The following is an 11,610-nucleotide window of genomic DNA, read 5'->3' as shown; positions in this document are numbered from 1 at the left end:
AATATTTACACTGGAGCATTACAGAGAAGAAATCATCCTGTGGAACATGAAAAACCCCAAACTATCCTTGCTTGAGCACTCTGGAGGGATGATTTTGCAATGCTGAGTGCCTCATCTCAGTCAAAACAAGGTTTTATCTGCCTGTCGCTGTTCCTAGTCACTGTCCTCCTTGAGAATATAGTCTACTGGCATATATGCTTTCCTTTTAGGAGTAATAAGAACCTCTGGACTGTGTTTTCATACTGTAAGACATCTTGTTTCTCAAGTTTCTGGAATGTACTGCTTTTCTCCAATTGAGTTCACTGCTTACATGAACAGTATCCCATTCTTCTGTGTCAAAAAGCATGTTACAGGATGTTCAGTATAGCATGGTATGTGGGCCATATAATGTCAATGTTTTCTCCTAATAATAGAGTTTGGCACATTGTAAATGTCCTACTTGCTTATGAGCTTTTAAGGCTGAATTATATCCAGCATGATTTGAATTAATCCAAAGACTAAGCTTTGCATAAGATACTTAAACAGTTCTCTAATCTTATGGTCAGTTTATGTCTCTCACTTTTTCACTGTTTTCATGCATAGATTAGAAGGTACTTTTTAAAATAGAGCTGATGGTGTTTTCAGAGCTCTTTAGACACTACAGTTTATTCATTAGGGCTTTAAAGAAAGGTCTTTGGCTTGTGTTTTGCAGGTAGTCAGACAATAATCCTAGTCTGGCTTTAGATCTCATGACAGAGAGTACAATTTAGATTATACAGGAAATAAAATTAGACAAACATTCCCTTTCATTTGCTCCCTTCTGTATTGAAGAGTGCAATGCCAAGGCAAAGATAAGATCAAATCAGTTGCGTTCTTCACCACTCATAAATATAATGTTAAATGTTACACTTAGCAGCCTTAATGATAGCAGTAGTGCTTGGTGCAAGAAGACTGAAATCAAGCTATCGTAGCAGACCTGTAAATGTGTAATTAACCTTTTCCCAGTTTTCTTGTCCTGGAGACTATCTATAGTTTCTTCCCCTCAAATCAACCTTTGCCAATGCAACTGTTGGAGAAAGCTACTTTAACATAAGTTAAAAGAAGCACTTTTTCTATTTCTTCTGCTATTACATCTTTGCATTACAGAATCCATCAGCCGAGGAAGTTGTGAAACCCAGAAGTATAAATGTGTTCAGAAGAGATTGCACACATTTGTGGACAACAGGTTCATACATGACTATGCAGCCTCATGCAACTTCTGGCTCAGGAAGTCTGCACATCACTGATTACCAGAAGCTAGGAGGGTAGCCAGAGGAAGGATCATGATATGTTTGATTTGTTGCTGACAGTCTTTCTCTCAGCCTCTGGCTCTGTCCCTTAGCAAAAAAAAAAAAAAAAAAAAAAAAAGGATGCAGAGCAAGAGGGGCTTGTTCTGTGCCTGCTTGACAAGACATGTAAGTTTACAAACAATACTGAGAGAGAAGTTATTTTATATATTCCAAGTAGGCATTAGGCTCATTCCAAATCATTAATAATGGTGTGGGTATCACATGTATCCCATATCGAAGATAATGAATGAAAGCTTTAGTATGAAAAAGGCACAGAGGGGTTGAGGGGTGGCAGCATGATCTGGAAATGCTCCAGTTCAACATCATTAATCCATGTGCTTCTTCAACCAGTCAATGTATTTGGATACCCTTGTGTAAACTCCATAACTGCCTTTAACAGCACATCCTCTTCCCCAGCTGACAATTCCAGTCAGAAACCAAGTGTTCTTGTACTTCGTAGCATGAGGTCCACCACTGTCTCCTTTGCAGGAGTCTTTACCTCCAGTCAGGTCTCCCGCACAGAACATATTCTCTGTAATATTTAAATCAGTCTCCTTTTCACATTCTTTCGTCTTGAGACGTGGCAAGTCAACTCTCATCAGAACAGAAGAGGTGGCACCTCCATCGAGTAGGCGTCCCCATCCACTCACTGTGGAGAACTTGACGGAGGAGAGCTCGTGCATGGCAAAGCATTTTTCAGGCAAGCAGATGGGCACCACGTAATCAGTGAGATTCACAGGGGTTTCGAGCCTCAGGAGGGCAATATCATGATTGACTTGCCCGTTTGTGTATCCTTCATGAATGATCATCTTGGCAACTCCACTTTCTTGCTCAGTTTTCTCATCATAATTTATTGCGTGTTCACCTGTAAAAGTTATGAATGGTCACGTCGGGCAGCGTTTTGATTCCTCAGAAGTTGCAGAGATGAGGGCTTTCTAGTCTGACATGGGCATGGTCTCAAGTTGTGCCAGGGGAGGTTTAGGTTAGATATTAGAAAGAATTTCTTTACCGAGAGGGTGATCAGGCATTGGAATGGGCTGCCCAGGAAAGTAGTGGATTCTCTGTCCCTGGAGATATTTAAAGAGACTGGATGTGGCACTCAGTGCCATGGTCTGGGAACCACAGTGGTAGTGGATCAAGGGCTGGACTTGATGATCTCTGAGGTCCCTTCCAACCCAGCCGATTCTATGATTCTTAAGAATGATTCCCTTATTCTACCAAATCCTGCACTTTCTGTTTTTCACTCTGGCTCAATAACATCAGAAGGGGAAGATACATACCCAGTCTCACCCGAAGCTGCTGCTGCGGAGTAAGCTCCAAACAGTGAGCTGCAGTGACCACCCACTCTGGGGAAAGCAGGGTACCACCACATTTCTCTATCTTATTCTGTATTATAAGAGCCTGCCAAAAGAAAACGAATTGATGTCTTACATTAAACATTCACTTGACCTGAATCTCACTAGTCAGGTTTTACATTGCTTCTTTCTGTTACTTCACGCTGGTGAGGCCACAGCTTGAGTCCTGTGTCCAGTTCTGGGCCCCTCAGTTTAAGAAGGATATCAAGGTCCTGGAGCAGGTCCAAAGGAGGGCAACTAGGGTGGTGAAGGGACTCAAGCACAAGTCCTGTGAGGAAGGGCTGAGGGAGCTGGGGGTGTTCAGCCTGGAGAAGAGGAGGCTCAGGGGAGACCTCATCACTCTCTACAACTCCCTGAAAGGAGGGTGTAGCCAGGGGGGGGTTGGTCTCTTTTCCCAGGCAACTCTCAGCAAGACAAGAGGGCACGGTCTCAAGTTGTGCCAGGGGAGCTTTAGGTTGGACATTAGAAAGAATTTCTTTAGGGAGAGGGTGATCAGGCATTGGAATGGGCTGCCCAGAGAGGTGGTGGATTCTCCATCCCTGGAGGTTTTTAGGAAGAGACTGGATGTGGCACTTGAGTCCCATGGTCTGGGAACCACAGTGGTAGTGGATCAAAGATTGGACTTGATGATCTCAGAGCTCCTTTCCAACCCAACAGATTCTGTGATTCTGTGAACTGTGTTTGAGAATACAGTGCTGATTGTCTGGAGAATTTAGGAGAGGGGCTTCTTTCCATTGGTGTTTTCTCCATCTTGTAGTATGGACTCTGACCATTCTGGCCAAGAGCTTATCCCTGTGTGCTGTAGTTAGAATTCTTCCAGGCAGTAAGAACTAAAGGATGAGGAAGTAGAGGATGTTGTGTTACCACCATTCCACTCCTATGAAAGCAAGCACTCCAGAACAAAGCTAAGGAATATAATTGAAACTGTGGACCTGCTGGCTACAGATGAAGAAGGAATTTGGTTGTCTAGACCTGGAATTTTTTAATGGATTTTTTTAACATGATAGAATTAAAACAATTAATTTAAGAGAGCGGTTTCATAAAAAAAAAAAAAAAAAAAAGGCAATGAAAGATTTCTGAAAACTTACTTGCCATGGACATTCACCTGGAGGACAGATTAAACCACCTACTATTCTCCCCCTTGCAGTTGCATTTTTTTTCGCCAGCACTGGTATTTTTCCACATGGGTATTTAACTGAAAAAAAAAAAAAAAAGAAAGAGAAAAAAAACCCCAAAGGACAGCAAATGTGATTTTGTTGCACTCTGTGAGATGCACAAGGTCTTCAGTGAAATTATGTTAGCTGAAAAATGGGTTTCTAGTCTTGGAGCATGGATGCTCAAAAGTAATTTAAAGCAGCTCAGGCTGTAGGTAATCTTTTGGAAACAGCCAGAAATGATTTTACAAATGGAGTGCAGGCCCATACAGTATTATTGACAAATATTCACCTACCACAGGAGTTTGCAAACCCCTTGTATTTTGCAAACAACATACCTGCTTAACATATATGTCAGCACAATGAGGTAGGCTGTGGGCTGGAGAGCAGAAGTTACTCTGTCAATCTTGTAGTTTACGTATTGCCAGCAACATTACTGACTTAAAACAGGTACCAAGCATACAGAATCCATGGCATGAGACACAGACTTAAGCGTGGGATGTGCAGCTTGATACCCCTTGTTTGGGTGGACCTGAAGATCTCCTAAGAGCAGATCTCCTATACCTTCTGGTATGCCTTCTGGCAGGCTTTGCCTAGTTTTCTTGGGTCCAGAGCATCCTTGGTTCTTCCAGACTGCACAGCTCAGTTTAAATCTGCTTTCAGCCTGAGCACACATGTGAAGATTGTCAATAAGAGAATCAAATCTTGAGGAGTGAACCTACAATTGAGCTGCAGTTCAGAGGAAACCTTGTTTTCAGTACATCCTTCACCCAACAGAGTCTTCCTTGCAAAAATAAGAAAGTTTATCTTTGTGTGCCATCTGTCTTGACTGAACACATCGTACCTTCCATCCAGTGATAATGATATCACTCTGCAATGAAGCTGTGAGGAGGACTCCTCACTCTCTATCACTTTGGGAGCCAGGGCCCTATAGCTTATACTGAGTTAATCCACCTTCTTCATGGATATGTAATATTCTGAACGTGCTGATTACTTCAGCTGATGCAAAGGTAGCATCAAGCTTCCACCACCAGAGAGGTGGGGGAAGCCCCATCCTTGGAAGTTTTTAAGGCCAGGCTGGACAAGGGTTCTGAGCAACCTGATCTAGTGGGAGGTGTCCTTGAACATGGCAGGGGGTTGGAACTAGATGATCTTAAAGGTCCCTTCCAACTGTGAAAATTCTGTAATTCTATGATTTTACAGGTACATGCAAGGGACAGAGAAACAGAACCTGCTCTTTGGTGTCAGCTGGTGGCAGGTCAGCATGGACATAACATAAACCCACCCCCTCTAATACTGCATGCAGGGCAATGCCAAGCTTGGGCATTTGAAAGGGACACCATGAGAGATGACAGAAGGATGGGGAAGGGCCTGGCAGGTACACAGGTTTGTTTCCTTGCAACACAACAGTGAGTGCTATGGGTGTGTGGTCCCCAGGAAGCAAGCAACAACAAATACATCTTTCTAGCAGATGAAGAGGTGCCTAAAAGGCTATAGGGAATATGGAATTCTTTGTCCTTTTAACAAAAGCAGCTTCTCTGTCACGTCATACTGCAGAGTCTGGTAATAAGGGATAAGCACCTTACTAGAAATAATTTTCTAATGAAATTGCTGTTGTTGAGAGCGAGGTTGTCATTATCAGTTCTCTGCATGAGTGGTCCTTTGAGGTGTGTATAAGGTGGGCAGTACCCCTCAGAATTACTTTGTGTGCTCCCTGCAGCTCTGACTGTTATTTTCATATCCCCAGGGGTCTCTTTTTCCCCTCTAATAAAGTAATTGAAGTAGGCATTTGCAACAGAGTCAGGTGCCAGCTTATGTATTGGAAAAATAATTAACTTGTGCTGTCCTAGTCCCAGTTGAAATTTACCTTTTTTGAGGACTAAAAGAAGTATCTAGCTGTAGTGTCTAGAGGAATATCAAAAGTGTATTTGTCCCACCAAACAGGAATTATATATATAAAAAAAGAATAACTTCCTTTCTCTGGTTTTAATAGGCCTCCTCGTCTCTTGATTCCTGTGCTGAAATAAATACTGTAATGAAATCCATACTCACAAATTCAGATTGGAGATCTAATAGTAAAACAATACTGCCACCACCAAATATTTTCCCCAAATATTTTACCTCTGGGGCCAGGTATGAAGGGGTCCAAAAGATTTCCTGCTCTCTGTGCATGCTTCCCCAGCTGCTTTTCTGGGGTGTCTGACTTGCACCAGAACCCCAAACCTACTGCTCTGGACTCTTTCCTTGAAGAAGAGGTGGGGAGCTGATGGATAAGGTACCTCACACCCCTCCTGATGTGTACATGTTGAAAACTTTTTTTCCAGGGCTGACTTATCCTTACCTTGGGGAACGCAGGACACGCCATCGCTAGCCAAAGCGTAATCATCCGCACAGAAGCAAATTCGTGTTTCAGAGTCCTCATCAGTGCAGTACTGCTCACAGCCACCGTTGTCATTAGTGCACTTCAGTTTGTCAGCCGGGGCTAAGGTCAGAGAAAGACTATTTAGGTTTCCAAATGGGAGTTGTGGCACTTGCCGTGAGTCAATGGCAACGGGGAATGTTGGCGGGGAGGCAAGGCTGCAAAGCAGGTTTCTGTGATTTTCTGTACATGAAAAATGTCTTGTCATTTGACAAGAGTGAGGCAGACCTAGATGTCCAGGCATGAGGGAAGAAAAGTCTCTGCCTAAGAAACACACACATAGAATTAAATCAGTCTGCCTTTATGGAGTCTCTCTGCCATTGTGTGGCAACCACTGTATTATATGGCTGAAAAATGAGAACCATTTTATATTTTGCCATTTGGCAGGAGAGTGCTCTGGGATGAATATTGAGGCTGCCTGGTTAGACCTGACAAGTTCAAAGTCCTTGTTTGGACTCAACATATTCTGAGGGTGTAACACTCAGTATGCAGTGCCCACTGAAACCAATGGGAAGTCTGGAAGTCTTAACCAACCTCTGGATCTGTCCTATGTACTTGCATAGGAAAAGATTGCTCCTTCCCTCTCAGACCACGTGAAAAAGGCAATTACTTTTTTTTTTTTTTTTTTTTTTTTTTTTTTAATGAAGTCATTATAGGATAATAATGATCTTGATGCCTTGCAGTGCCTGATTGCCACCTGGTTAGAGCCATCACACAACACCGCAGGCGGAGTGAACAGGAGCTGTCACTGCGAGAAGGAAGCAGAATGATCCTGATTGCTACTGTTTATCTCCATGACTTGCATGTGAATTAATAATGACATTTTTGTTTTAATAAGCTATGCCAGAGCTCACCTATTTCACAGTTTTTGCCTTCGTATTCACTGGGGCAGCGGCACACATAATCCTGGAACTGATCATCACAGCTCCCACCGTTCTGACAGGGGTTGGAGTCACACTGGTTAGGGTCTGCAAAAACATTCAGTGTCAGCCCTGCTCACGTGAAGAGCTGTGGCATCAGGAGTGGTTTCGCAGATGTTAGAACATCCCGAATGATCATACCGGAATAGATGTGCCAGAACTCTTTCTGGAAGAAAAAGATGTGAGATTTAATTAAAAGAAACCTAACTTTGGTTAAGTCCTGCAGCCCTTGTAGCACACGGGTTACAGGCAGCCACAGTGATGCCCCTCGTGCCTGTATAACTTATGACAGTTGATATCCATAAAATATTCTACATTATTTTCTAGATTCTACATTATTCTCATATACTAGTAGAGGAGGACACTGTGTAACATGCAAAACAATAGGTTATCCATCAGTAAACTCTCTGCAGCTGAGGTGGGATTGACTGAGATGTTGCACAGTACAATAATCTACGGTACTGTCAAGACAGGAAATACTGGGGGCTCAGGGTGACAACTTAGAGGGTGTGAGCTTTCCCAGCACTCCCCAGATCAGCCCTGCCTGGGGTGGCCCATGCAGTGTGCCCTCCTGCAATGCACTCCTGCAGCTCATGCCCCTGTAAATACAAAAGAAAAGTGCAAGCAGCAGGACATGAACTGCTTTTTTTTTTTTTTTTTTTCCTGTCATGGGTTTGAAGTGACAAAGCCCACCCTTAAGTAGGGGTGGCCCACTGGACAGTGAGCACTCACCCAGCCCTGTGGTACTTACTGTCCTTTCATCGTCATTGTAAACCTCTCTTGCTTCCTCAAAAGAACACTTTTCCTCCATGCATTCTCGCTCCAGGGAGCCCCGTTTTATCTCTTCGAAGAAGCTGTTGGCTCGTCTTTTCCTCTGCAAAATGCTGTTTGCCTCTTCCTGCTTGAGAAAGACTGAAAAACAGTGGCACGTTCTGTTTGTCACACACCTGTGCCCTCCAGACAGAGAGCACAGGGGTGAGGTTTCCCTGGAAAGCTTTCCTGCTTCTCAAGCTTTTTTTTTCTGAGATGCTTTAGAAAAGAAATGGGTAAATGTGAAAAAGCCTCATTTCCCCTGCCTACCTCCCAGGTGAAGTGGCAGCACATGAGCTTGAGGCCACAGCCCAAGAGAGGTTGGCATATTACACTTGTGCTGTATGTCAGTGAGTCCTAAGGCACCATCACAGAATTACTGAGGCTGGAAAGGACCTCTGAGATCATCAAGTCCAGACTATGAACAACACTATCACATCAGCTAGACCATGGCACCGAGTGCCACATCCACTCTATCTAACACTGCCAGGTCTGGTGACTCCACCACTTCCCTGGGCAGTCCATTCCAATTTCTGATCACCTCCTCCATGAGGAAGTGCTTCCTCATATCCAACCTAAGCCTAGCCTGGAACAGCTTCAGTCCATGTCCTTTCATCCTGCCACTAACTCGTCGTTGCACATCCCAACAAGCAGAGCATGGTTTGTTTCACTTCTAGCAGCCAAAAAGTTTGTGTGGGTTTATTTGGTGCTGATGTGCATGGCAGCACCTGGTTTTCCCATACTTGCTACAGAAGGTGACTTGGTGGCAGGTGACCCACAGTCACCCCTAACTTACCAGGGCTCCCTTCTTCACTAATGTTATCTCAGAGCCCTTCACTCCTTGGACCTGCAGAAGGGACTTGCCCCACTGCTAGCAGAACACAATTAAAAAACCACCATTTCAATATATTTATCTTTCAATTCCTTTTCTAAAAAAGGCTATGTTTAGATGCACAGAAAGGGTGGAAGACGCTGTTTGCGTTTCCTACAGAAGCCTGCAGATGGCTCCTGCTGCTGCAACCACAGGCCACAGCCACAGGGGTCTTCTACTCCCAGTTCATCTCTGCTGAGCTTTGGAAAAACATTGGGTACACAGGTCTGAGAGCAGACATTGGCAGAGTTTTGTCAATTTCCAGTGGACAGACTGTTCACTGGAACAGCTGATGGGATTGTCACCTTGTTGATCTGCTCCTCAGCTTCAGGATACAAGCCACACAGTTATGCTCTACCACCATAATTCATGATAAGGAATAAGATTTCCCTGTTCTGCATTGTATTTTTGGTCCACGTGCTATACAGAACAAGTCTTGAAATAATTAATTTTGCATTTTTTTTCTCCTCCACGTCATCAGGAGATTCTGGAGCTTCATGACAACAACTTACATTTCAGCTCTTTTAATTATTTCACCTGGGATTCTGGATTGATTTGGATTTGTAGTTCTCCACTACATGACCCCTAGAAAGTGGGAGTTACCTCCTACCTGTTGGAAAGGCCCTGAGGTGGTCACTGAAGGACAAGAGTCATGTACATCTTCATTGAGAAGCTCAAAAATGTAAATCCTGGGAAGGTTTTTACCAGTCTGGTGAGGTGTCTCTAAACATTTGTGTCTAATCAGGATGTTTGATGATTTACATGCAAAATAGTGGTGGTTTTCCCTATAGTTTAGATTTATTTGAAGGAGTAAAATACTGTGTGGCATGCATTGAATTTATCCCATGAACATTTCATGGTGCTTCATGAACGTTTGTCCATTGTAGGAATGGACATTGTAGGAATGTCTGTCTCCCATGACTTCAAAGTCAGGCTGTATGTTTGCATTTAATATGTCTTTCTTTAAAGACTTCTAATTAACCTTACACTGCAGATACATGACACATGGGTCAGTGCACAGGCACAGACTCCAACCTCGGAGCATGCCTGGGCACGTGGCATCCTCCAGTTTTCATTTCTGCTTTCTCCACTTATTTACATCAGAATGCTTTTGACTGGTAGGTATTTTTCCAGCTTTGTTCACTGCAATGCAGAAGACTCAGTCAATGCCTAGCTGCAACTGCTTTGTTAATTTGGGAGCTGGTTTGCAGACACGTTCTGGAGCCACCAAAGAGCTACCACCTCACTGCTTTCTACCGCTGCCAAGACAGGGTGGACCCTCACCTCTTAAATTTCACCAACTGAATGACAAACTATTGATTCTCTGATCTGAAAAATGCCACAGTTCAATATGAAGTAACAATAAATACAAGTTGGTTTTTTTTCTTTTCATGTAGTGGGCAGACAGCTGATGGTTTGTCTGCTGTCTCCACAGTGGGGTAGCAGATCCACTTAGCAGCCTAGAGGTGCTTTCCCTTAGTTGGCAGAAAAGTGCGTGGGTGCCATCACTGAAAGCAAACAAGAGCCTTAGAATAACTCACAGGCACAACTGGAGGCAGGACCAATACTCAACCGTTCCCAAAAATTGCAATGAAAATTACATCTCAGCAACAAGAGAGAGGTCCATTGCCAGTAAACACAACTACAGTCGTATCCTACAACGTACCTGCATCCAGAGAAAGAGGAATCGCTAGCAGAAAGCAGAGAAACAAAGCCACGCAGAGCCTGGAAACCATGGTGAACCCTGTGAGCCAACGTCCCGGTAGTGTATTGACATTTCAGCAAGGGCTGTTTGGCCAAAGAGCTCAGCTTCAAATGCTGGGAGCCAGAGGAGGGGCTGGCGAGTCACAGAAACAGAAAAAGATCCATGACACCACGGCAAGTAGAGCAGTAGGGCACATGCAAATCCTGCATTGCTCCCTTTTCACGCAAGCAGGGAGCTTGGTTTTGATGTGTGCTCTCCTGCCCTGGCTGCTCATTACACAGACTGCTAACCCAGCCCTTCATTTACCACCTAAGATGCCTTTTTGATGAGAAATGGAAACGCTGGGACCCTGCATCTGTGTGGCTGGCACTAGCTTGGCTGCATAGCCCTACATGCAGAGAGCAGCAATTTGGTCATTATCTTGCATCGGCAGTCAAGGGGTGGTCTCAGTGCTTTGGAGTATGGTTGAATTGCTGACATCTGCTTTTTCCTACTGCTCTGTCGTCAGCTGAAACTCTGCACTTGTGGCTGAATTTGCTTGGAGACACTAATTAACCAGCACAAAACCCCCTGCGCTGTTTGTCTTCGCCTTTATTGCAAGATCCACATGTCCTGCACAAGTTGTACCAGCTGGGAGAGGTGCTGAGCTGATCCACCTTCTATTTCATTAGTAACAACAGGGGGCTGAGGGGCTGATCTGCAGGCAATGTTTTATCTGGAAAGCAAGCAGTCCTCTGATTTAATGGAAATCAATTAACAGCATCAGACTAGAGACCTGCCAACATTCTTGGGGAAACATTTACTTAAGATAGCAGAGAGGTAAAGAGCATGTTTGCCTGTGAGAAGTGATAAGTTGCCTGGGGGCTAGGGTATTTTCCAGGTTGTTCTCCTCATCCTGAATAGAAAAAAAAAGGGGGAGGGGGGGGAGAAGCTCTGTATCTGAACACCACAGCAGAAAAAAGCAGAAGCTGTTTTTGAACTTTGCTGCCTAACCTCATTGTAGTTCCCTGCAGAAGCTGTGATCCTTAGAGCTGGGCTCCTGGCCATCCTTCACATGCAGCCCTGTTTG

General features: G+C 44.1%; 1 protein-coding gene across 3 annotated transcripts; it reads right to left on the bottom strand.

The window, feature by feature from the left end:
- Nucleotides 1–1,502: 1,502 nt before the first annotated feature.
- F7 (coagulation factor VII) lies at nt 1,503–11,218 on the bottom strand. 3 transcript variants are annotated; one of them, XM_071743718.1, is made up of 9 exons: nt 10,851–11,214; nt 10,503–10,673; nt 7,907–8,067; nt 7,297–7,321; nt 7,090–7,203; nt 6,158–6,298; nt 3,751–3,857; nt 2,588–2,708; nt 1,503–2,172 (listed from the first exon to the last, which is right to left on the bottom strand). In XM_071743718.1, exons 2-9 carry the CDS (start codon nt 10,570–10,572, stop codon nt 1,634–1,636), a joined length of 1,278 nt encoding a protein of 425 aa, XP_071599819.1. In that variant the 5' UTR covers nt 10,573–10,673; nt 10,851–11,214; the 3' UTR covers nt 1,503–1,633. The 3 variants fall into 3 exon arrangements, with proteins under 3 accessions (XP_071599819.1, XP_071599809.1, XP_071599827.1); XM_071743708.1 differs by having other exon boundaries at nt 10,848–11,213; XM_071743726.1 differs by having other exon boundaries at nt 7,907–8,056; nt 10,503–11,218.
- Between the last annotated feature and the right edge of the window lie 392 nt (nt 11,219–11,610).

Source organism: Heliangelus exortis, chromosome 1 (genome assembly GCF_036169615.1).
Source record: "Heliangelus exortis chromosome 1, bHelExo1.hap1, whole genome shotgun sequence".
NCBI lineage: Eukaryota > Metazoa > Chordata > Aves > Apodiformes > Trochilidae > Heliangelus > Heliangelus exortis.
Note: the sequence above shows the minus strand (reverse complement) of the source record. Positions and strands in the feature narration are given on the sequence as shown.

Coding starts and splice junctions, on each gene's coding strand:
- F7 (XM_071743718.1), bottom strand. CDS start 10,572: ATGGTTTCCAGGCTCTGCGTGGCTTTGTTTCTCTGCTTTCTGCTAGCG. Junction 7,204..7,296: donor GTTCTGGCACATCTATTCCG/GTATGATCATTC, acceptor ATGTTTTTGCAG/ACCCTAACCAGTGTGACTCC. Junction 3,858..6,157: donor CGTGTCCTGCGTTCCCCAAG/GTAAGGATAAGT, acceptor TTTTTTTTTCAG/TTAAATACCCATGTGGAAAA.